The sequence below is a fragment of the Oncorhynchus keta genome, chromosome 30 (genome assembly GCF_023373465.1).
Source record: "Oncorhynchus keta strain PuntledgeMale-10-30-2019 chromosome 30, Oket_V2, whole genome shotgun sequence".
In the NCBI taxonomy this organism is placed as follows: domain Eukaryota; kingdom Metazoa; phylum Chordata; class Actinopteri; order Salmoniformes; family Salmonidae; genus Oncorhynchus; species Oncorhynchus keta.
The window spans coordinates 55839355-55866351 of record NC_068450.1 but is presented as its reverse complement, the minus strand read 5'-3'; the positions used below and the strand labels follow the sequence as shown (position 1 = coordinate 55866351).

The window sequence follows — 26997 nt, the reverse complement described above, 5'->3', positions numbered from 1 at the left end:
TCCTGCAGAGTACCAGATAAGCAGCCTCTTTCTATCTGGCTTTGAGGGGAGCCTGGAGGGGCTGTCTTGGCGAATTAGAGAGCCAGGAATCAGTGGTTACATTCCACTCACTGTAGTAACATCATATGCACAGTAAGCTGTAATCTATCAACTGGTATGAAAAGAAGGATACACCTGTATGGCAGGAACTGGCTGATAATGTCGTCTGTCCCTCGTTGTAGGATCGTAGATGGAATTCATTTGTATTGAATCAACAGACAATCTATTGTCAATCTAGTTCATGTTCAGTGGCTATTGTATATGTGTGTTCATATACAAGCCTGATGACTGCGCAGGTCGAAATGCACTCATGGTTTGTGCTTTCAGCAGCTGAAACACTGTCCAAGTGGACTGTCTGGTTTTCTGTTTCTGGAATGACAAACTGTATCAAGAGACCTGATTGGTTGACCAGAACGAGATGGCTTGATGCAACCTGGGCATAACAGGTGTCCCACTAGCTATTCAGGACTCATGGAGGTCCCACCCTGGTCCCTCCCCCTTCCTTCCCACCCACCCTCAGTAGCTGAGAGCAGCTGCTCCAGCATACAGTAGAGCTGATCTGCAGTAGCCACGGCTCCAGATGTCTCTGCTGGGAGGTATTAGTGGAGGGTCATGCTCTGGAATTTACTGCAAATCTTCCCCATCCTTCACTGCCACCAGAATGCGCAGACCCCCCTGGAGTTTGGCCCTGAGACGAGTTAGGGGGAAGCATTTCAGTGCGACACATACTGGATTTTTGTAGACCCTAGCATTAGGCCTAGGCTATATGTGTATGAGGTATGGTGAGTTTTAAGGGAAAGCACTGATTAATAATGGTTTACTGACTGTAGTGGCTCCCACATGTGTGACAGGTCCAGTGAAATCCCCATCCAGTGAAATACAAACCTTGTTAAAGCTCAACTCTGTTTGCTTTTTAAAGCCAGGTGGTCATGGCGATGGTCACTTAAAGGTCAGAGGCCGAGAGAATGGGCAATCTATTACTCGGCACTGACGGGCACTATTTCCACCGCCAGGTGTGGTGAGCGCTGTGACAGCGATTGTTAATGGTTGGCATGCCACTAATATGGTGCAGATGTCTTCACATGTGGTTCCCCCACCGCCGAAATGTTTCATTGGAGTGAACGAATTAGGCAGGCGGCCGCAGAACTGAAACTCAGACACAACTGGAGGTTATTCCTTAGGGCACATCGTAGCAAAACGCTTCGCAAGAAACAAAGATAAATGTCTTATTGGAGGTGTTCAAATAGTCCCTCCCTGTTTCAGTCAGTTTTCTTCCGTTTGGTGCAGAATGAATACAACCCTGACAATGAAAAGTGATAGGCCTACTTCCTCTCTCATACTGTAACTGTCTGTATGGATATTCCGTGAGAAAACCTATACCAACATGCTGTTTAGAGGCAGGTCTCCATTATGGAATGTATGACAATGTATGCTATTACACCACATGTTTACTGAAGAAAATAGGCAGGTTGGTTGAACAGCTGAAAAATATAGGCCTACATCAGGAACATGAATGTGTCCAAAATGGCACCCTATTCCCTATATAGTGCAATACTTTTGACCAGAGCCCTATGTGTTGTGATCAAAACTAGTCCACTACACAGGAAATCGAGCACTATTTGGGACGCAAACCTGGTTTGAGGAGCATTTAGCTAATGACAAGAACTGAGCCCTTGGTCATGGTGAAAGGATGCAAATTGTTGAGTCATAAATCCTCATCTTGTCATCCTCTCGATTTTTTCTTGTCTGAGATAAGAGGGTTTGCAGAGAAACACGGCATCAGGCCCACAGGGCTTTCATTCTCTCCCCTGTCTGGTCTTGTCTGGAGAGCCAAAGCAATAGGACAAATTGTTATTCTGTAGGGAAGACTGATGGTGCAGCAAGTTGAGCAGTGCTTTCACTTTTATCAGAAAGGAAGATATATTGAGCAATGCATACACGTCTATGGCTTGGCTTTATGTCTGTACTGGTTACGTTTTGCTTTCGGCTTTGCTATCCCCATCTTTACCTGAGGATGGGATTGGAAGCTTCTTCCTTATAGGAAACATATTTCTGGTCACTGGTCTTATCACAAAAATAACTTCATGTTTAATAGTATTGAAAACCTCCACCACAATAATACATCTGTTGGCCGCCTGCTGTAAAGGGTTATGTGTAAGGGTTCACGTTGGTAGGACTATTTCAGTACATGGGTTCAGGGCACTTTACTCAGAAGTCAAATGGACTACGAAACAAATCAATAAAGTTGATATTACACACAAGTATGTAATACTGAACCGACATTTTGGCACAAAGCCTGCGTTTACCCAGGCAGCACAATTCTAATTTGTCTTTTGACCAATCAGATCAGCTCTTTTGTCAATAATTGGAGAAAATATCTGAATTGGGCTGCCTGTCTAAACGCAGCCAGAGTGACTGCCTGAGGGCTATGACTTCGTTGAAACAGGTTATTTGTATGCAGTGCAATCAGCGCAACCAATGGCAATAGTGAGCGGTAACACAATCTTAGTGGTGTACTCTGTGATTTTTTTTAAACAATTCATATCTGGCTTCCATTCGACAATATCCCAAAAGAATTGAATGAAATACTCTTTTATTGAGTGTTTATAGAGTGCGGTTTGTCTGAGGCTGAGGGAGGAACCAACATGCAGCCAACTAAGCCACATTCCCTCTCCCCACCACAGAGTGAGACATCCGACCAGGTAGGATCATAGCCTGACAGATAGAAGGATCAGGGACCCGGGGCCCCGTACACTGACATGGAATCTGAACCTTGGAAGGGCATTTGAGAACTACTTGCAAGCCAATTGATCCCATTTATTTTCGATGGCCGGCTTATGAACTCTATTTCAGCCATTTATTCAACATAGGAACATAGCATAGGTCTAGAACCGAAAGTGTTCTACCTTGAACCCGAAAGGGGTTCACAAAGGGTTCTCCTATGGGGACAGCCTGTAGTGCTAACATCCTTCTTTGAGCCACTTAACCATAACATTAGCTTACTTGGAAAAAGGAAGAAATAGGTCAATGGAATGTACAGTACATAATGTTAAGTACATGCAAACAACAATACTGTGTGTCTACTCAGATTTAGCTAGTGCAAAGGGCTTGGAGATATTTTTCAAATGTTTTCCCCTCCAGATAATCCAGCCGATATAGACGGAATAATCCATTTGTACGCATGCATACACACACTGTCGGTATAGGTCGTGCATTGTTGTATTCATTCAATTACATAGCAAGATGATAGGAACGGGAGGAGGTGTTAAGTAACACAAATAAATATATACAGCTAATCATTTATGGTTGAGTTAACATCTATTCCTAAGGAGAGCTTTAACAGCATGGAGATTGTGTGACTTTTAGTTTCAACTTCACATTGCATACACAGCGCAAGTGGCAAGTGAGTAGGATTGCAGAGCGTGGAAACAGACCCTCAGGGCCTGCAGAGGCTAGCATGGCCCACAATAACCCATTATTATTTACAGCTTTGATACAGGTGTAGGATCTTAAATGGATCACCCTGTTGCAAGAGAACTTTCCTGCATGCAAGACATTTTCAACGTGCAGTGTATTTGAGGTTTAAAAAGGCTTCTGAAGTTTGTCATTTCCACTTTGGAAATGCAGACCAGATTTTCCCTTACAAAAAATGTATCAACCCCTATCAACAAAAATAGCCATGAATTATAATCCACATAATAATTCAAATTTCCTGTTGTTGCAGGATTATTTTCCTGTTGTAGCAAACTGGGTCAAATTCAGATCCTACGTTTGTATAGGGGCTGCAACTGTAAAAACATGAGGAATATGGGGGTAGAGGAGGATAAAAAGCATAGCTGCTGACAAAGAAAAATGTCCTAGCTTTTGCTTTCTGCTCAACATCTCTCTCACAGACCTTCACCAGAACTGACAGTGGACATAAGAATATTATCAAGGCATTGGGAAGGATCGCCTCAGAACCAGGTTATTTGTCCTATCGTACCAACTCCTCGCCACTCATTGTCATTGCCAAACAATATTTGGCTCGACAATGAAAGCAACGGAGTTGGCAAGAGAACAGACAGATCTGGGACCAGAGTATGAGAAGGAGGCTTCAGGTGTAAGAATGAGAAAAGGATCTTACAGACAGTACTGTACTGTACCATGTACTGTATATTAAGATGTATTCTGGAGATAAGCAGCTGTTCTGTTTTGAACAATACAATAAACCAATCCAGCTAGCACAGTTTAGGTTCTTCCGTGATCCATGTGTAAAAGCGTCCTCTGGCTAAGTGGCTAATATAATAATAATATATAATAATAACAATATATGCCATTTAGCAGACGCTTTTATCCAAAGCAACTTACAGTCATGTGTGCATACATTCTACGTATGGGTGGTCCCGGGAATCGAACCCACTACCCTGGCGTTACAAGCGCCATGCTCTACCAACTGTGCTACAGAAGGACCGTAGGCTAGAAGGACCGTAGGCTAGGATTGCTCATAATAGCCTAACAGGCTAACAAACCATGCAGTGCTATGGTCAATGTCCATTTGACATAGTATCAGCCAGGTTGGAATTGTATTCCTATCGAGGGTGGTGAGAGCGACCCCCTACGTCACAATGATGAATGACCTCATGGCGATGACTTCAAAGAGAAAGAGGCAACCGACAGAAACCCTAAAATGCATGAATGGTAACGAACTGCAATGCCCATCGCAAGTGAATCCGTCGTGCTTACAGTGGGATCTCCTCATATAGAGATGGGAGAAGTGTGCTATTGTCATTTGGCCCTGTATCCCTCCACATCACACAAGCTCAAGGTCTATTTTGTAGCCTGGTTAAACCAGACTGAATGCTTCGCTCACCATTGTCTCACACAATGGGGAAGCATAGACAACTCTGTGTATTAATATACATACATGGCTCTGAGGCTACCTATTTTGCACTTTCCTTCTCTCAAATAGGTTCATTCGGTCAGAGGAGACGCGGTATGAAGCTGACTCACAGGGCAGTGTTTAATTTGTCCTGTAAAGTAATTACATTTCTCTCAGTTTCTGCGTCCCAAATGCCACCCTATTCCCTATGTAGTGCATTACCTTTGACCAGAGCTCTATGGTTCTGCAGGTAGTGCACTGAAAAGGGTGCCATTCAGGACGCAAACAGTCAGTCTGTCTGTAAAATAATCACACAGGCCACTGGTTAGATCCATGGGACTACAGTAGCCGGCTAGCTAATCTGGCACAGATATTTTCACACATGTTGATTATTGTGCATTGCCCCTGTCAAATAAAATCAAGTGAAGATGAATGGGAAACAACTACTATAACAGGGATATCATACCCAATGTGTGCATTTGCTTGTATTATATGCAATAAATGAAGAGAACAGCAATAACCTCCAACCTGTATGCTCTCATAACTTACCCTCTGAACCACTGGGACACTGAGTAGCCAATGGTTACTCAAGCAGGATTAAAGACCTCAGATTCACGGTCGTTCCAGACATCTGAATTCTGTGCAGAATATATCATTTTGAGCCCCATATTTACTTGGCTCTCAGATGGAAAAGTCAACAGAAAGTCTCTCAATATGAGACCCAGAGAGACCTGTCATGGACATTTCATTGGCAGAACATAGTTGTTTTCTTAAGTTCTTTATTGTTCAATTAATCCAAAGACAATGGCTATTCATCTGAAGTGTAACAAACCGCAGCAAAAACAAAGACTATTCATTCACACAATATTCTAATAGATCACTCCCCTGTAACACACATCTCAGAAATATACACACTGTCTACTGTAAACGTACAGCTGAAAACAGCGTATCATAAAGACATGAAAAATATCAAATAATATGGCGCTATATCGTATGTAACGTCACCTAATATGTGTGCATGTCAGTAACTGAAAGTAAAATTGAAGCATTATTAGTGCACAGATAGGAATGGGTTAAGACAGACGGAAAGCGGTAGAATTGTGTTGATGATGCTTAGTACAATTGGAATAATGTGGGTAAACGTGGGCTTCAACAAAAGCATGCTTTCACAGTATAACGATACAGCTGATGGTAAAAGCTGTGAAGGGAGAAACCAGTGTATCACTGAGTGGAATTTAAAAAATGTCAAAAATAACATTTAACTCTCAGATTTTGTCCAACCATTGTGCTGTTCTACCAATAGAAAGCCTCCATGATCTGTAGTCCTGCATTTTGCAAGCAAGCACGCACGCACGCACACACCAAACACACACACACCACATTACCCCACATCAGCTATGTCTTGCCTACATTGGACACCTAATCAACAGCCAACAGCCCTCGCGAGGGCAGAGCAGTCACTGTACTGCTTCAACATAGCGATCCCAGATCCACACACGGCCCGTCTGCACGTCCTCCTGTCAGTCACCATCTAAACCTAACCCTGTCAGTCATCATCTAACCCTAAACCTGTCAGTCACCATCTAACCCCAACCCTGTCAGTCATCATCCTCTTTGCCTATCTCTTCAGGTAGCGGTGTGCTGAAGTCCTGAAAACATGTTCTGAAGTAGCCAACCAGGGACTCAGACAGGTGCTGTTGGCTCTGCAGGGACAGGAAGTGGCCCTCGTCTGGGTAAAGCTGTCTCAAACAAAGGTCAAACACAAGGTCATTGGGACTGTCATTCCTGTAGTGAAGTGTGGTTACTCGTTTATTAGTTAGAAGGAACAAGAAAGTCGTATTGTGTGTGTGTGTGTGTGTGTGTGTGTGTGTGTGTGTGTGTGTGTGTGTGTGTGTGTGTGTGTGTGTGTGTGTGTGTGTGTGTGTGTGTGTGTGTGTGTGTGTGTGTGTGTGTGTGTGTGTGTGTGTGTGTGTGTGTGTGTGTGTGTGTGTGTGTGTGTGTGTGTGTGTGTGTGTGTGTGTGTGTGTGTGTGTGTGTGTGTGTGTGTGTGTGTGTGGCAAATATATTGGCTAGCAATCAAATTCACTTCAATAATCACATTATGTAATCACTCATTCAACATTTTCATTCAAATTTGTGGATCACGGCTCGTACCTGCATTGTGTAGTTCGCTCCAATTTTGATCAAGTGCTTAATCAACTCCGCTGAATGTTGGAAATGAACATTTGCTGAGAAAAGAACAAAAAAATCACCAATTGGTTTCGCAAATTGTCTTTGAAAACAACACAAGGCCAACCGCTGATTACGACGTACTTAGGATCGTCTATTTTCCATTTCTGTTGGACGAAAGGGTAATTACCATCAGCTGTTCCGTGAATCAACAGAAAATCCGGTCCTTGGGGGCCTTTCATCATGTTTCCTTGCAGTCCTTTCATATTTGGAAGCACTCTAGAAACCTTAGAGAATAGACATGGGAGACAGTGTAACCTCAAGGTTTTCTATTTTATTGAACCTTGATCTTGACAGGGAGTCATGCTGAGACCAAGGTCTCTTTCACAGATGAGCCTTGTAAACACATCAATACACATCAACACACACTTCAATGTTCCCATCAATATTCACATCCAATATACACATCAACACACACGTCAATGTTCCCATCAATATTCACACCAAATATACACATCAATATACGCATCAATATTCACACAGCAATATTCACATCAATATACACTATACACATCAATATACACATAAATAAGAAAAACAAAACCTCAGGTTTGAATAGAAAACAATATCTGAGGGAAAACCAACCACAGCAGTGAATAAAGAGTTTGTGAAAAGATTACGATATTACAACTAGCCTTGTTGAATCAGACTGCTCACTTATTCCTTCACTTCACAATCAATGCTGAGCACAGTGTCCAGTCTGTTTGAGCCAGGCTACAATACAGGACTGGATCAAACCTGTCTAGCAACCCCTAGGCGATCCAGTGTGTTGCTTCATTAACAGAACGTGTTCATGTCTTTTTCCATCTACCTCTCAGGACTGTATGAGTGATGCCCTGCTGTTTTCTTAACGATCATTTTGACCTGCTTCTCTGGACTAGCATAATTTACATTTGAAATGGCTCGAACTGTTGTGGCCCACATATCAACAACCCACTTTCAGGGGAACACTTTCACCGATTACACTGTAATCTCAGAGTTATTATTCTGACTGATGAACAATACCTGGCCCATGACACACACACACACACACACACACACACACACACACACACACACACACACACACACACACACACACACACACACACACACACACACACACACACACACACACACACACACACACACACACACACACACACACACACACACACACACACACACGCGCGCGCTTCAGTGTGACAGTTCCCACTGTTCCCCAATCTGCTGTGAGAAACTGTAGAACCCACAAATAGAAAACCATCAATAACACCAACAGATTGACCGTGACAAACAACTTACTTGATATCTGTTGTCGTTCTTTGACGTCAGGCCAAAGTACCGCTCTGAAAATGCCGAAGCTTCGTGTAGAGAAAGTACACAACGTTTCAAAAAAAGTATTCAGTTCTTTCAACTCCAATTTCATTGATAATCAAATTTGTACAGTATTTCATGTCATTTGTTGTGGAAAATGTACTCACACAAAACACACAGCACCGGTCTCCCAATCCTTGATTGAGCCTAAACCAAGACTGAAAAGCTATTTCAATGGAGATTGTCCATTCAGCTTGCTTTTCAATCCAGGACTAGGTCCAATCTCTGTCAAGGAAGCTGAACGAAAGGGTAAGATCATGGAAACATTACTCACCGTAAAGTTTCCAGTCAATCACTGGGGAATTAGCAGCTGCACACTTAATCAGCGCAGTGGACCTCAGAAGCATCAAGGTGAGGTAAGCACCGTATCCCTGGAAAGAGAAGAAACATCTTCACTTGTTGAACACGCACGTGAGTGTGAATCATGATGATCAACTGAAAGACAGCAGTTAAACTTGCCTTTCCGTAGATTCCGATCCGCGCGCGGTCAATGTATGGGAGTGTCATCAAGTATCTGTAATAAGTCAATAAAAACAACCCAAAACCGAATGACTCATTCTTTTTCCAGACATTTCATGAGGGCTTTAACACAGATGACTGACAGGGAAGTTTAAGAGTGTACAACCATGCCATATATTTTCAATGGATTTCAATGGAAAGGGGAAAATACTGTATCATATTACATCATATTGTATCATATCACATCCTGTCTTATCTTATGGTATTGTATTATATCATATTGTATGGCATCATATCACACTGTATATCACATCTCATGTATTGCATTGTATATAGTATATTATCATCTAATAGTGTTAATCGCATCGTATATTTTTATTTTATTTGACCTTTATCTAACTAGGCAAGACAGTTAAGAACAAATTCTTATTTTTAATGAAGTCTTAGGAACAGTGGGTTAACTGCCTTGTTCAGGGGCAGACCGACGGATTTGTACCTTGTCAGCTCGGGAATTCGAACTTGTAACCTTTCGGTTACTAGTCCAATGCTCTAACCAGTAGGCTACCCTGCCGCCATATTGTATATTATATATATTACATATATATATATATTCTTTCAATATTCCGTCCATAATGTCTATACATCCCATCATATGTAATTAAATATACATATATATATATATATATAGTTGAAGTTGGAGGTTTACATACACCTTAGCCAAATACATTTAAACTCAGTTTTTCACAATTCCTGACATTTAATCCAAGTAAAAATTCCCTGTTTTAGGTCAGTTAGGATCACCACTTTATTTAAAGAATGTGAAATGTCAGATTAATAGTAGAGATAGTTATTTATTTTAGCTTTTATTTCTTTCATCACATTCCCAGTGGTTCAGAAGTTTACATACACTCAATTAGTATTTGGTAGCGTTACCTTTTAACTGTTTAACTAGGGTCAAACGTTTCAGGTAGCCTTCCACAGGCTTCTCACAATAAGTTGGGTGAATTCTGGCCCATTCCTCCTGACAGAGCTGGTGTAACTGAGTCAGGTTTGTAGGCCTCCTTGATCACACACGCTTTTTCAGTTCTGCCTACAACATTTCTATAGGATTAAGGTCAGGACTTTGTGATGGCCACTCCAATATCTTAACTTTGTTGTCCTTAAGCCATTTTGCCACAACTTTGGAAGTATGCTTGGGATTATTGTCCATTTGGAAGACTCATTTGCGACCAAGATTTAACTTCCTGACTGATGTGTTGTGAAAAACTGAGTTTAAATGTATTTGGCTAAGGTGTGTGTAAACTTACGGCTTCAACTATATATATATACATACAGTGGGGCAAATAAGTATTTAGTCAGCCACCAATTGTGCAAGTTCTCCCACTTAAAAAGATGGACAAAATGAGAAAAACAAATCTAGAAAATCACATTGTAGGATTTTTTATTAATTTATTTGCAAATTATGGTGGAAAATAAGTATTTGGTCACCTACAAACAAGCACGATATCTGGCTCTCACAGACCTGTAACTTCTTCTTTAAGAGGCTCTCTGTCCTCCACTCGTTACCTGTATTAATGTTACCTGTTTGAACTTGTTATCAGTATAAAAGACACCTGTCCACAACCTCAAACAGTCACACTCCAAACTCAACTATGGCCAAGACCAAAGAGCCATTAAAGGACACCAGAAACAAAATTGTAGACCTGCATCAGGCTGGGAAGACTGAATCTGCAATAGGTAAGCAGCTTGGTTTGAAGAAATCAATTATTAAGAAATGGAAGACATACAAGACCACTGATAATCTCCCTCGATCTGGGGCTCCACGCAAGATCTCACCCCGTGGGGTCAAAATGATCACAAGAACGGTGAGCAAAAATCCCAGAACCACACGGGGGGACCTAGTGAATGACCTGCAGAGAGCTGGGACCAAAGTAACAAAGCCTACCATCAGTAACACACTACGCCGCCAGGGACTCAAATCCTGCAGTGCCAGACGTGTCCCCCTGCTTAAGTCAGTACATGTATATGTCCAGGCCGGTCTGAAGATTGCTAGAGAGCATTTGGATGATCCAGATGAAGATTGGGAAAATGTCATATGGTCAGATGAAACCAAAATATAACTTTTTTTTGTTAAAAACTCAACTCGTCGTGTTTGGAGGACATAGAATGCTGAGTTGCATCCAAAGAACTTCATACCTACTGTGAAGCATGGGGGTGGAAACATCATGCTTTGGGGCTGTTTTTCTGCAAAGGGACCAAGACGACTGATCCGTGTAAAGGAAAGAATGAATGGGGCCATGTATCGTGAGATTTTGAGTGAAAACCTCCTTCCATCAGCAAGGGCATTGAAGATTAAACGTGGCTGGGTCTTTCAGCATGACAATGATCCCAAACACACCGCCCGGGCAACGAAGGAGTGGCTTCGAAAGAAGAATTCCAAGGTCCTGGAGTGGCCTAGCCAGGGTATATAACAAAGTATTGAGATAAACTTTTGTTATTGACCCAATACTTATTTTCCACCATAATTTGCAAATAAATTCATTACAAATCCTACAATGTGATTTTCTGGATTTTATTTTCTCATTTTGTCTGTCATCGTTGAAGTGTACCTATGATGAAAATTACAGGCCTCTCATCTTTTTAAGTGGGAGAACTTGCACTCTGGGCTCCAACATAGCTCATCCTAATATTTCTATATATTTTTATTGCATTCTTTTACTTTTATATTTGTGTGTATTGTTAGATATTGCTACACCCGTAATACGTCTGTTAAATATGTGTATGGAACCCGAAAAGGATGTCATATCTCATCACGTCACATGCTGGTCGGAGGTTACATACTCCAATGCAGCTATCTGGTCCTGAACATCCACGGTACCCAGGCGCTGGTGGACCTGCTGCAGGACTCTCAGGCCCCGGAAGCCTGTCCCCCTGCCATCCAGCCTGGCCACAATCACCTCATCACAACTGACCAGCACCGAGTCCCAACCCAGCTCATACTCATCACTCACCGACTGACTGCCAGGCCCACCATCACTAAGAGAGGGGCGGAAGGTGGAGGGAGAGAAAGAGAGAGAGAGAGGGTGGTTGATTCAAGCTTCTCAAACAAGTTAACTCATTTAAAGTTCCATATTATGTGAAAACATCTTCCCTGAATTAAAGAAAGCGTAATCTCACATCATGGAGTTGGAAAATCATTGTGTTTGTTCTCAAGGTAAAGTTTTCAGTTCTAAGCGTATTGCTGAATGAAAATGTACTTATGACTGTGTAACTATGTTAGAATGCTAGGAAAGAGGAGCGATGCTTACACAATCAAAAGAAGGCCATAGAGAAGAGATTCAGAAAAGTCAAGGGGATAAGTGAGTTTCAAAGGCAGCTCTGTGAGAAGAAAATATTGAATTACAGTAGTTATTAAAATAAACAATATACTGTAGCGAGAGAGCGAGAGAATGAGAGAACGAGGAATAAAAAGTGACCGGCAGACTATATAGCAGAGAGAGAGAGAGAGAGATATAAAAATACAAAAAATAACGAAATATACACAGAGAGAAATGGTTAGTTACCAAAGTCTTCACTTGGAATAACCCTGACATCTGACTTAGAGATCTTTTTGATTTCCAAGGCAGCTCTCAGAGGCATGTTGTTGTCCAATATAAAGTAAGCTGTGAGGATAAAGTGTGAAAGTAACCATTAACACACTGTGTGTAAAGGGACACAAGGACACTGATTGTATTGGGTATTAAAGTGTGATGGGAAAATCAATCAACAGATTGTTTTAAAAGAAGCAGGTTCATTTGAGTCGTACATTTTTCTAATACAGTTGGCTGACTTCACATAAACCAGATGTCCTGTGATCCTTTGTTTTAGACTGTCAACAATCACATCATTTCAGTACAATTATGCCTCATATTCAGGATCATTGAAAAGCACCCAGGCATAAAAAAGACAACTCAATACCATTTGCATTAAAAACACTTCCCAGATGCTCATTTAAACCTTGCCAGAACATTTCATTTGGACAGCTGTTGAAAATCTATTTCACACTATGTGAAACAAAGCCAACAATCTCGTGGCCAAATATGAAATAGGAACCATTAAAACAGGCTGGAAACAGTACAGTACAGTACAGTACAGGACACGAGAGTTCATATCAATACGTAGTATTACTCACTGTTTACATCGTTAAAACTCTGCAGCATCACAGATGGAGCACCGGGACCTGTGGAACAGAAGATACACAAGCAATACTGCTTTGCATCGTTTTGAGACTGAACAAACACTATGATATTCTAACATAGTAGTATTGTAGCTACCCTAGCCTATGTAAGCCCAACGACGTCACCCGTTGGGATATAGTTATTAGAGCAGTGGTTAGGAGACCCGGGCGCCATCTGCTACTATATCATAAGATACATAATTGACATAATTACTCCCTAAACAATATCTCATACATTACCCAGAATAGGTTGGGTTTTTACTAGAGTGGCTGTAACATATCCTCATGAAGCTGTATTTGTCGGAATGATTTCCAGAAGGAATAACACAGACCAGGCTCGTACCTTTACACTGTAGAATAACATGCTGTTTGTTTGGGCTGATGTCTGCATCAAAGAACGTGCATGCTTCCTGGTTCATCTCACAGGTCAAACATCGTTGAGAGAACAGACCAATAGTAGATGCACTGAAAGAGGGATTTTTTTTGTTTGTTTGTTTAGCACTTCTTCACATTCTTGAGATAATTGCATTCCAACAATGTACTACATCTATGCAATACGGATTGGCAAGTCAAACTGGAGCTAAATAGGGCTAACAGCTACTAGAATGCGGATGAAATGTCTGGTGATATTGAGTAGAATATTTTCACCATGCGCATTTCTTCACGGAGAAAATGTTTTAGAATCATTTCTCACCTGTACACGTGCCTCTTTTGTGGGGAGTCTTGAGTACCGATAAAATATCTATGTAGGTGAAAGCAGAATGACTTTAACTAGGGCAAGTACAGGAATCTATAGTAACAAATAGAATAGTTTCAACAGAAGAGATGTTTGAAAAGAGAAAAAAAGGTCAACACTTGTTGAAGCTCATATCTGTGACACGAAATATGACATGAAATTATTCTCATAACTGATCTGAAAGGATCTGACACACTTACATGGTTTGCTCCCCCTCATCATAGGCTAATATCTTGGTGACCTCCCAGTTGCCTGACGTCAAGTGACGGGCATCATTTTGATCACTTCTGAACTGAGAAAAGACAAATTGTGATTTTTTTTTTTCGATAAAAAAAACATGTTTAAAAAAAGTAAAAAGACAAAGTGAGCACTGAAAAATCCGGAGAATGACAAGACAATCAATGTGTGTTTCAGAATTGGAGTATGACAGCACCCACCGATTTGGTGAACATGGCAATATGATGGAAGTCTCCTTGTCCCCCCTGCTTCACCGGTATGGTCAGGAAAAACCTACTCCCGTCCTTTGAAAACACTGGCTCCTGGTTCTGAGGACATTGGATTTAAGGGACAGTCAAATGTGCATCAATTTCCTCTTTACTATTAGCATATAGATACAATACTCACTGTTTTAAAATTGCAGCACAATTTGGAGCAAATCGAGCCCACAATAGCATTCAAATAAAATGCTACTCGGTGGAAATATGAATTGCTAATATTATAGAACATTTATATTTCAGCTTATACCTGTCTGGTGAGCCAGAGATCTGAAGCTTCCTCGTGTTTCTGAAATTCAAGTGAAGGAACACGTCTTAGATCCAACATGGAGTACGACACAGACGACACCAATAAAACCCATTTCTAGTGAGGACCATCTTAGTGTAGGTGAAGGAAAAACCCACCTGTACACAGGATCCAACGGTGGCGTCACACACAGTGATGAAGGACACGTTCTGGGGCCGGTTGAGCCATCGAACCGCTGCATGGGTGTTGCTGATCCACTTCACCATACTCACATAGTGTTCTCTGGGTCGACGTCAGACAAACATTCAGACGTATAGCAACTACTTCTCTGGGCCATTTGAATCATATTTCTGAATTGTGGTTGTGTACTTGTGAATAGCACTTGATCAAACATGCACTGTGTCATGACATTGCCCTCTTTGGGTACAGCAAGCCCCATCCCCCTCTCCCTGTCTCCTACACACAGGCTGCTGTGGTCAGAGAGAGGTCGTAAATTCCCGGAGGAGATTATCTCCTCATGGTCACAGTATAAAGACAGAGTGAATTTTCATAGAGAACAAATGAATTTCTTCCACCTCACAGAACTTGAGGTCCGAGCAACATTTATGTTCTGGAGAAGGTATAAAAGATCGATGAAGAATCCAGCTACGAACTGGTCCGTTTGGTACAATTCGGTGAAACTCATGGGAGGCAACCTCAACCTCAGATATGAGGTTTACATCTAATTGTTGTATAAGATGAATGAGTGAAGATGATACTGTTTGATTTTGGACTGTTTAATGAAGGAAACTCCAATTCCCTTTTGAGTTTAACTAAATCAGAGGACCACCCATGAGCCCAGTTAGGGTCGGGCATCCTGGGACAGGCCCTTTTCTGCAACTCCCGAATAAAAAACCCACTTTGAGAATTTCTCAACAGACCATGTTTCTCTCTATTACGAGAGGACAAAGGTTGCAGACCAGCTTACCTCGATAACGAGAGGGCCAAGGTTTGAGACCAGACTGCTGAATTTCTTAATCATCCCACGTGGCTAAACTCTGAGACAATCGATACCTACCGAATAAGAACAAATCTTTGATATTAATTACTAGTCTGCAGCTAGGAATTCGGTATCATTGAACGCGAAGACCGACAACAGCCGAAACATCTATCCATAACGACATGAATGAATGTTACTCTGAACTATCCATTCTAACCACGACAGAGAGGGCGGACAAACTCTCCAACAGAAACTAACTTTTCAGCAGAGATCCCAACGACACACTGAGCGTAAATATATATATATTGATTGCAATTGTTCCCGAATGAGTGAGCGTTAATGTGCATAGGATTAGCATTTCAATTGTTATAATTATTAATTGTGTGTTGTCTTATCTCAGCTGACCCCCACTTCCCTTTTGTACAACAAGCCGCCATGCCGGTTTAGCCCACTAGGGCACATCCCTTATCATTTCTTGTAACCATATTTACTTTGTTTGTTTGTGTGTGCACTTCTGTGATTGTTTAGTTAGTTAATAAATAAATGATTTAAGACAATTGATGTATGGATGACTCATAGTGAAGACTGGGTTCATGCAGATAACCAACCATTTACGATGCTCGGAATGAGACTAACGTGAGGTAAAATAAATAATTCATTAATTCAGTAGACTATTGATCAGATATGAAGATATCTGAAAAGTTATATTAGGAAAATTATAACTTTGACTTCCTAGTTAATTACAGTTACATGATTAATCAGTTTAATCGCGTAATAGTAATTACAGAGAATCTTTGATAAAAACTAAAAAGTCTTCATTTAATGATAGTAAAGACATGACAACTGCAACAATCAGGGGCAGACTGGCTGGTTCATTTTTAGTCTATGGGCCTCTTTAACTTGGATTTTTCATGCAAAATTATCACTTTCTGGCTAATAATGGGGGAATATAATTTATGAATATAATGGACAGGTGTGGGGGTCTCAAGGAAAAAATGGGCCGGTGTGTTAGAAATGACAATACCGATTTCTGGTCCCCGTCTGCCCCTGGAAACAATTAAACATGCAGCCATACAGATTCAATTGTCGAATACTGGTCAGAACAGTTAGTAAAGAAATAACATGCAAAGACTAACCTAACATGCCTGGTGGCACCACAACAATTACAAATGCAGTTTAAAAGAACTAAGGGGCTGCCAGAATGATGTGTCTTCCTCACCTTCCTTTCAAGCCATCAGGTGGTACCAGCTCCTGAGTGTGTGTGGGGCCGTACAGGTTCACCACCAACAGCCTGACTGTAGGGTTGGGCTGGCCAGCCTGTCAGCAAACAGATCCTCATAAAGTCAATCATTAAGTATGCTGAGAAAAACAAATACTGTCGCTACACCGCTTTCAAACCAAGGTGCATAAACAGTGGATATATTCAGCAACTCATTATAAACTATGCTAACAATCAATGTTTCAAATGACCTCACAGGTTATTATCTTCTTAACATCTTTGTTTTGCCTGGACCATTTGGATGTCTGTCCTAGCTTAACATCTTTGTTTTGCCTGGACCATTTGGATGTCTGTCCTAGCTTAACATCTTTGTTTTACCTGGACCATTTGGATGTCTGTCCTAGCTTAACATCTTTGTTTTACCTGGACCATTTGGATGACTGTCCTAGCTTAACATCTTTGTTTTACCTGGACCATTTGGATGTCTGTCCTAGTTTAACATCTTTGTTTTACCTGGACCATTTGGATGTCTGTCCTAGCTTAACATCTTTGTTTTGCCTGGACCATTTGGATGTCTGTCCTAGCTTAACATCTTTGTTTTACCTGGACCATTTGGATGTCTGTCCTAGTTTAACATCTTTGTTTTACCTGGACCATTTTGATGTCTGTCCTAGCTTAACATCCAACCAGAGATCATCTCAGAGATGACCGAGCAAATCATACATTTTTGGAAAATCCCTGGAGGTAAGGAATGAACTGGCAGAATATCATTGTGAATACTTCATAAAGGCAGGCTTCTTTGTTCAGACAGATTGAGATGTGATAGAAGTAGGGCTGGCACGGTAAACAACGATTATGGATGAAGAACGTTATGTCTAAGTCGACAAACTTCACCTAAAAGCAGTAAGTAAGAGTAAGCCTGATTCACATCTAACAGCCGATGTAAGGAGAGATGAGAGAAGATGAAACTAGCCCGTTTGGTGTTCTGGAACGAACAGCTGACTGTAGACAGCCGGGCATTCAAAAAGACCAGACGTGCAGTCAGGAGCCAAAGGAGAAGATGTGCTTCTTCTTTTTTTGTTGCTATTCGAACAGTTATACTTGTAACTATAACCGGGACCATTTGGCTGACAAATAACCGTAATCCAAAATTCCATAACCATCACAGCCTTGGTTAGAAGCGCTATTACCTCCTCCTATAAAATCTGAGCAGTGTTCTGATCATTTTGTCGAGTCATTTATTCAATTTCCAATTTCCCTTTTGTTGAGGCTCCATAAATACTTGATCTATCAGAATATAAGACCTTGATGTGTGCAGTGTTTGTAACCAACTCCATGCACAGGATAATCAAGATAACTGGACAGTCATAGTTGTTGTTTCGACATGCAGTACACATAATACAACGCATCAGTCGATAGCACAGAGACACGACTTCCAAAGCTCAAATCTAGCATGCTGTGTGTATCAACAAAGACACACAATACTTATATCATCAGAACTGAAATGGCTTTTTCTTGAGCCAACAGTTTGTTGTTGTTGTTGTTGCTAAAAACCAATAGTGTTGTTTTCCCAACAAACAAGCACAATTTCACCAGAATAATGACACAGGCAAATGCATGCACTTTCTACAGCAGCATGCGGTCCCATTATATTGCGTCTTTCCATTACCTTGGGGTATGGGTACTCCTGTGATCTGGGGTAGGGGCTGCCAGTGAACCGGGGCAGGAACATGTTGGGTACCAGGGTATCGTTGATCATGAGGAAGGCCAGTCTCTCTCCGTCAGGTGACCACCAGTGGACTATGTGTGACTGCAGAATCTCCTCTAAAAACACAAGGTTGAAACTACACTATAATTTTTTCCCCCTCTGGATCTAGTCCTATGCACGTGAATATAGGCATCTTCTGTACACCAGCACTTGAAGCTGCTATATACTGTATAAGATCAATTTGTTGTTGTCAGTGAAGTTTAAGAGAAAGTTCGAATTTGTATCTGCATCAATTGGAAATCGGTGTTTTACACAACCTCGCTGAAAATATATATATTTTTTAAATTTAATTTTACCTTTATTTTACTAGGCAAGTCAGTTAAGAACAAATTCTTATTTTCAATGACGGCCTAGGAACAGTGGGTTAACTGTACAGATTTGTACCTTGTCAGCTCGGGGATTCGAACTTGCAACCTTTCGGTTACTAGTCCAACGCTCTAACCACTAGGCTACCCTGCCGCCCCACTAATATGTCAAAAGGATGACAAATTAAGAATCTTACAGTTTTTTTATGGAACTTGATTTGATGTAGATAAGAACATAAAATTGGTCTTAATTAAGTCAGGGCTACAATCCATCATTAAGGTGTAATTAATAAGTGCAAATTATGAATGAAATTGTCTCTGCTATCCCTGAGCATGGAACAATGTGTAGATTATGGCCCATTCATGAGGAGACATAACACTGCTGTAGTGAAATAATGACATTCCTTCATCTATATTTAATTAACTGTGATAAAAAATTCTGAGTTAGTTCTCATTTATTCAATTATTCTTCGGAAATGGGACAAATATCTTTAGTAGTGTTAATTTTGAATTCTTATTCCATCCGTCCCCGAATGCGACTGAGAGCCGTTCAACTGTGAAAGTGATGAATTCCTTTGTGGCTGAACATTATTTATTTCCAATGCCTGGAATACCTTTCCTGACATTGTGTCCTTGGGTACGCCCTGAACCTGTAAATTGGCATTCAGACAAACCTTCATACAGCCAGTCAGCAATTCCATTAAATATGACTCCTTCCTCTCCCGACGAAGTAATCCTAAGAGAATTGCTCTGCACATCTGATTGGTAATAGATGTTGTTTTCAAAGATGTAGATCTGAAATGAGAGTAAGGAGAATTGTAATTGTGCTTTGCACGGTGGCTAAAAAACTATAACACAGCAAAAGCCAGACTCTGATTCCCATCAGTATCCTGCTTCAATACAGCACTAGCTCACTGCCAGGGAAATATGGTAGTGATTTTATTTTAAATTATGACTTATTTCTATCTATGATCCATATCAGGAATTAAAGTGCACCATAATAGGTAGTACCACGCTCTCCACAGTCGATGTGAGTAAAACCTTTAGACAGGTCAACCATTAGACAGGTCAACATTCACAAGGCCGCAGACGGATTACCAGCACGTGTACTGCGAGCATGCGCTGACCAACTAGAAAGTGTCTTCACTGACATTTTCCAACCTCCCTGTTCGAGTCTGTAATACCAACATGTTTTAAGCAGACCACCATAGTGCCTGTGCCCAAGAACACTAAGTTAACCTGTGTAAATGACTACCTAAATGTCTGTAGCCATGAAGTGCTTTGAAAAGCTGTTCATGACTCACATCAACACCATCATCCCAGAAACAATAGACCCACTCCAATTTGCATACCGCCCCAACAGTTCCACAGAGGATGCCATCTCTATTACACTCCACACTGCCATTTCCCACCTGGACAAAAGGAACCAGGCGGTGTCGGGGGAAGGCCCTAAAAATTGTGAAAGATTCCAGCCACCCTAGTCATAGACTGTTCTCTCTGCTACAGCACGGCAAGCGGTCTAGCCCCAAGCCATAAAAATCCTGAACATCTAGTCAAATGGTTACCCAGACTATTTACATTGCCCCCCTAACTGTTGGTTAGGGGCTCGTAAATAAGCATTTCACTGTAAGGTCTACACCACACCTGTTGTATTCGGCGCATGTGGCTAATACAATTTGATTTGATATTGATTAATTATTATACATTGCTAAACTTCAGTATTCTCTTTTTCAATCAGTTCCTTGAACACGTTCACCTTTGTACCCTTTTAACAATCAAGTGTACTTCGTTAGGTCGCCAGATGTCTGGCCAGACAAAAATCACATGCTGGGTTTTGTTTGTGACCAAACAAGCTCTGAACAGAGTAACAGAAACTCAAAGATGTCTGGTCTGGATAAGTGTAGTCTGCATCCCCATCTGTAACAGGACCACCTGCTTTCAAAATGGCTGCCTGATATACAACAAATGGTTCTTTCTACTGTACCACAACTGGCCATCATAAGAAATATAAATACAGCAAATTTGATACCAACCCCTAGTGACACGACTGGGTTTGAAACCGGGTCTCCTGCATGCCATAAAAGCACATTCAACACATACTGATGGAACCCTGTACAAAAGCCATCAATAATGCTCACACCTATCAATTTCTTTCATATTTGTGATGAGGCATCTATGACAGCCTAGGAGCTGTGCCCATAGGTTGATTTCCGATTGGGTGAGAGAGAGAGAGAGAGGGAAACGAGGAAGTGTATGGCATCATAGAAGAGACTCACCAGCTGCTGTCCTTTCACACCCCACGCTGCATGCTGGAGCACTGCATTCTGGACCTCCGGAGGATTCAACTCCCACACCTCCCTGAAACACAAGCACACACACAAAAGTACACAAAGACAGGCAGACAGACATGAACAAACCCCATCTGTTGTTGAACTAGAGGTGTCAAAGATGGGGTGTGTCATACATAATACAGTATGTTCTTCAGCATGCATGTCCATACAAGACACGAAGCATCAACCAGTCCATTCAGTCTCTTACCTTGTGTGGATGTTGTAAACAATGTACGACGCCGTATAGGAGTGTCTATACACCTGAAATGAAAAGTATTGACAATTAATGTTACAATAAATAACAGACAACAATAAAGCATATATGATGCAAATGAATCATGTTAGAAACCACGTGTCGGGATTCCACAGTGTAATTGTTTCCAAAAGGAATTGAAGACTGTGTTAGCCCGCACAGCTCAGGGAGCCAACGCAAGTCTTCAGTTGTCAGGTACGGTTAATCATCACGCAAACTTGGCTGCACACCACCGATACTGCATAATAACAATTCATTGCACAACTAAACAACATTTGCATTAGTCCATTCTCTAGGGAATCCCATTCTGGTGCAATGTTTCCAAGCTTTTGGTTGCCATGCGATCCAGCCATTAAAAAAAAAGAGGAAATCAATGAGAGATCCTTGGTTATGGCCTAAATATTTCAAACGGAAAACCACATAAAGGATGAAGAAAGAATGAAGAAAGAGAAAGAAGATTAAAACTCAATGAGGTTAGTACACCTGCCGTTAACCCAGGCGGTACAATCTGATTTCTGATCAGAGCCTATTTGCTGTTTGGTCTCCTTCCCGGTCAGACTATGGGTGAATCTCAATTGTAATTTCCTTGAATCCTTGAGTCCTCTCTCCTCAACTCCTTCTCAAAACACATTGAAACAGAAGATTGGCGATTTCTTTCGGACCATCTCCTGCTATGCATTCTCAGAAGGAGGCGAGGAGAGAGGAGGCGAGGAATCAAGGAATTGCAATTGAAACTATGCTTAGGGTCATGGGAAACACGGATTCATTCTGTAGCTGTTTGGTTATTTATATCATTGTTTGTTTGGCTGAAAGGTGATCCATATCTCATACTGCTCTGGTGGAAGACAATTGTATTCAGTTGACATTTGGTGCACTAATAACGCCCTGTGACGTTTGTACTGTATGTGTTGACATGTTTATCTCTCGTAACTGCTATTTCAAATTGTAAGGGTAATCGACAAACAACAGTCATTTAACGACTAGTCATATCCTACCTGTTTCACTTCGTAAGCAAATAGCACATATTTCATGTCTGGAGAGAGAGAATATTTGGCTACTTTGAAAGACACCTAGGACAAAGGAAAGACAGAAGTCACAAATAAAACATCTCAAGGTGAATAATGCATATTGTACATAGATCTAGGAAGTATCTTGTACATAGATCTAGGAAGTATCTTGTGCACACAGTACATTGGGAAAGTATTCAGACCCCTTGACCTTCTCCATGTTTTGTTACGTGACAGCCTTATTCTTAATCTACACACAACACCCCATAAGCAAAAACAGTGTGTGTCAAGCTTGTTTTCTTAAGGTCGTTGTACAAGCTTGACACAGCTGTATTTGGGGAGTTTCTTCCATTTCTCTCTGCAGATCCTCTCAAGCTCTGTAAGGTTGGACGGGGAGTGTTGCTGTAAAGCTATTTTCAGGTCTCAGAGATGTTCGATCGGGTTCAAGTCCGGGCTCTGGCTGGGCCACTCAAAGACATTTAGAGACTTGTCCCGAAGCCACTCCTGTGTTGTCTTGGCTTTGTTCTTAAGGTCGTTGTCCTCTTGGAAGGTGAACCTTTGCCCCAGTCTGAGGTCCTGAGTGCTATGGAGCAGGTTTTCATCAAGGATGTCTCTGCACTTTGCTTCATTCATCTTTCCCTCAATCCTGACTAGTCTCCCAGTCCCTGCCACTGAAAAACATCCCCACAGCATGATGCTGCCACCACCATGATTCACCGTAGGGATGGTGCCAGTTTTCCTCCAGGCTTGGCATTCAGGCCAAATAGTTCAATCTTGTTTTCATCAGACCAGAGAATCTTGTTTCTCATGGTCTGAGAGTCATTTAGGTGCCTTTTGGCAAACTCTAAGCGTGCTGTCACGCTACTTTTACTGAGGAGTTTCTTCCGTCTGGCCACTCTACCATAAAGGCCTGATTGGTGGAGTGCAGAAGAGATGGTTTACTTTCTGGAAGGTTCTCCCATCTCCACAGAGGAACTCTGGAGATCTGTCAGAGTGGCCATCAGGTTCTTGGTCACTTCTCTGACCAAGCCCATCTCCCGCTGATTGCTGTTCAGTTTGGCCGGGCGTCCAGCTCTAGGAAGAGTCTTGCTGGTTCCAATTTCTTCTCCTATAAGAATGATGCAGGCCACTGTGTTATTGGGGACCTTCAATGCTGCAGACAATTTTTTGGTACCCTTCCCCAGATCTGTGCCTCGACACAGTCCTGTCTCGGAGCTCTACGGACAGTTCCTTCGACCTCATATGGCTTGGTTTTTGCTCTGACATGCACTGTCAACTGTGGGACCTTATATAGACAGGTGTGTGCCTTTCCAAATCATGTCCAATCAATTAAATTTACCACAGGTGGACTCGAATCAAGTTGTAGAAAAATCTTGAGGATGTTCAATGGAAACAGGATGCACCTAAGCTCAATTTCGAGTCTCAAAGAAAAGGGTCTGAATACTTATGTAAATAAGGTATTTATTTTTGATTTATAATCCATTTTAGAATAAGGCTGTAACGTAACAAAATCTGGAAAAAGGGAAGGGTCTGAATACTTTCCGAATGCACTGTAGATCTAAGAAGTCATTCAAATGATGGTAAACCAATACACAGCCTGTATACTGTACTTTGCCCCTTAGGGCCACCGTACTATTACAATCACAGGCATATGACCATTCCACCCAAAATTGTTGCTAGCATGTCTAAACATTAAACAGGGATTAATGGTGCCCTGCCTTCCGCACAGTTAGATTATTAAATGGCAAATAGCAAGTCTGCCAATGACAGTACAAAGCCGCTTAGCCTTTATGCAACACATAAAACATGACCTGTCAGATGTTGTTTTTGTTTTACGATTATTATTATTTCTTTTTTTTACAAAAAAAAAATCTCAAACAATATTAACCATACATAAACAAATGACAATAAACAGACAGACACAAATTTCAACAAACATCAATGACATCACACCTGCTCAGACGCACGTTCCCACCTCAATGTCTCACAACCCCCCCATCCTTCATCCCCTGGAACTTTCCAGTGCTTGTAGCAGTCTATGCCATATTCTTTTCCGTAGCCCACACCTTTTCAATATTTAAATTGATTCATCACAATGCTACAGGAGGCAAATAATGACAATGTGCTGGGCTTTGATATTTGTATGCAATATGGTACTGTGTTATGAATGCTGATGAGTCAATATGGTAATGGATAATTAATGCTGATGGGTCAATATGGTACTGTGTTATGAATGCTGATGAGTCAATATGGTACTGTGTTATGAATGCTGATGAGTCAATATGGTAATGGGTAATTAATGCTGATGGGTCAATATGGTACTGTGTTATGAATGCTGATGAGTCAATATGGTAATGGATAATTAATGCTGATGGGTCAATATGGTACTGTGTTATGAATGGTGATAGGTCAATATGGTACTATGTTATGAATGCTGATGTGTCAATATGGTATTGTGTTATGAATGTTGATGAGTCAATATGGTAATGGATAATTAATGCTGATGGGTCAATATGGTACTGTGTTATGAATGCTGATGAGTCAATATGGTAATGGATAATTAATGCTGATGGGTCAATATGGTACTGTGTTATGAATGCTGATGAGTCAATATGGTAATGGGTAATTAATGCTGATGGGTCAATATGGTACTGTGTTATGAATGCTGATGAGTCAATATGGTACTGTGTTATGAATGCTGATGAGTCAATATGGTACTGTGTTATGAATGCTGATGAGTCAATATGGTACTGTGTTATGAATGCTGATGAGTCAATATGGTACTGTGTTATGAATGCTGATGAGTCAATATGGTAATGGATAATTAATGCTGATGAGTCAATATGGTACTGTGTTATGAATGCTGATGAGTCAATATGGTACTGTGTTATGAATGCTGATGAGTCAATATGGTACTGTGTTATGAATGCTGATGAGTCAATATGGTAATGGGTAATTAATCAATGCTGATGGGTCAATATGGTACTGTGTTATGAATGCTGATGAGTCAATATGGTAATGGATAATTAATGCTGATGGGTCAATATGGTATGTTATGAATGCTGATGAGTCAATATGGTAATGGGTAATTAATGCTGATGGGTCAATATGGTACTGTGTTATGAATGCTGATGAGTCAATATGGTAATGGTTAATTAATGCTGATGGGTCAAATGGTACTGTGTTATGAATGCTGATGAGTCAATATGGTAATGGATAATTAATGCTGATGGGTCAATATGGTACTGTGTTATGAATGCTGATGAGTCAATATGGTAGTCAATATGGTACTGTGTTATGAATGCTGATGTCAATATGGTCAATATGAGTCAATATGGTAATGGGTAATTAATGCTGATGGGTCAATATGGTACTGTGTTATGAATGCTGATGAGTCAATATGGTAATGGATAATTAATGCTGATGGGTCAATATGGTACTGTGTTATGAATGCTGATGAGTCAATATGGTAATGGATAATTAATGCTGATGGGTCAATATGGTACTGTGTTATGAATGCTGATGAGTCAATATGGTATGGGTAATTAATGCTGATGGGTCAATATGGTACTGTGTGTTATGAATGCTGATGGATGAGTCAATATGGTAATGGATAATTAATGCTGATGAGTCAATATGGTACTGTGTTATGAATGCTGATGAGTCAATATGGTACTGTGTTATGAATGCTGATGAGTCAATATGGTACTGTGTTATGAATGCTGATGAGTCAATATGGTAATGGGTAATTAATGCTGATGGGTCAATATGGTACTGTGTTATGAATGCTGATGAGTCAATATGGTAATGGATAATTAATGCTGATGGTCAATATGGTACTGTGTTATGAATGCTGATGAGTCAATATGGTAATGGGATGCTGATGTGTCAATATGGTATTGTGTTATGAATGTTGATGAGTCAATATGGTAATGGATAATTAATGCTGATGGGTCAATATGGTACTGTGTTATGAATGGTGATAGGTCAACATGGTACTTACTGTGTTATGAATGCTGATGTGTCAATATGGTATTGTGTTATGAATGTTGATGGATCAATATGGTATTGTGTTATGAATGCGGATGTGTCAATATGATATTGTGTTATGAATGCTGATGGTTCAATATGGTATTGTGTTATGAATGCTGATGGTTCAATATGGTATTGTGTTATGAATGCTGATGGTTCAATATGGTATTGTGTTATGAATGCTGATGGATCAATATGGTATTGTGTTATGAATGCTGATGGTTCAATATGGTATTGTGTTATGAATGCTGATGGATCAATATGGTATTGTGTTATGAATGCTGATGGGTCAATATGGTATTGTGTTATGAATGCTGATGGATCAATATGGTATTGTGTTATGAATGCTGATGGATCAATATGGTTCTGTGTTATGAATGCTGATGGATCAATATGGTTCTGTGTTATGAATGCTGATGGAGCAATATGGTTCTGTGTTATGAATGCTGATGGATCAATATGGTTCTGTG

The 26997-nt window shown here is 40.8% G+C and overlaps 1 protein-coding gene across 3 annotated transcripts in view; it reads right to left on the bottom strand.

The window, feature by feature from the left end:
• Positions 1-5659: 5659 nt before the first annotated feature.
• The window catches only part of LOC118363785 (inactive dipeptidyl peptidase 10-like), a 48763-nt gene continuing 27425 nt past the window's right edge, over positions 5660-26997 (bottom strand). For all 3 annotated transcript variants that reach the window (XM_035745000.2, XM_052488620.1, XM_035745001.2), the window contains exons 5-26: positions 22484-22558; positions 21444-21496; positions 21182-21263; positions 19580-19700; positions 18502-18656; positions 16833-16930; positions 14793-14916; positions 14638-14676; positions 14331-14438; positions 14094-14185; positions 13852-13899; positions 13501-13622; positions 13113-13160; positions 12505-12603; positions 12250-12319; positions 11783-11977; positions 8942-8996; positions 8757-8853; positions 8411-8469; positions 7257-7353; positions 7052-7125; positions 5660-6636 (exon numbers count right to left, since the gene is read on the bottom strand). In XM_035745000.2, coding sequence (XP_035600893.1) covers positions 6496-6636; positions 7052-7125; positions 7257-7353; positions 8411-8469; positions 8757-8853; positions 8942-8996; positions 11783-11977; positions 12250-12319; positions 12505-12603; positions 13113-13160; positions 13501-13622; positions 13852-13899; positions 14094-14185; positions 14331-14438; positions 14638-14676; positions 14793-14916; positions 16833-16930; positions 18502-18656; positions 19580-19700; positions 21182-21263; positions 21444-21496; positions 22484-22558 — 2052 coding nt within the window. In that variant the 3' untranslated portion in view covers positions 5660-6495. The remainder of the gene's footprint in view (positions 6637-7051; positions 7126-7256; positions 7354-8410; positions 8470-8756; positions 8854-8941; positions 8997-11782; positions 11978-12249; positions 12320-12504; positions 12604-13112; positions 13161-13500; positions 13623-13851; positions 13900-14093; positions 14186-14330; positions 14439-14637; positions 14677-14792; positions 14917-16832; positions 16931-18501; positions 18657-19579; positions 19701-21181; positions 21264-21443; positions 21497-22483; positions 22559-26997) is intronic.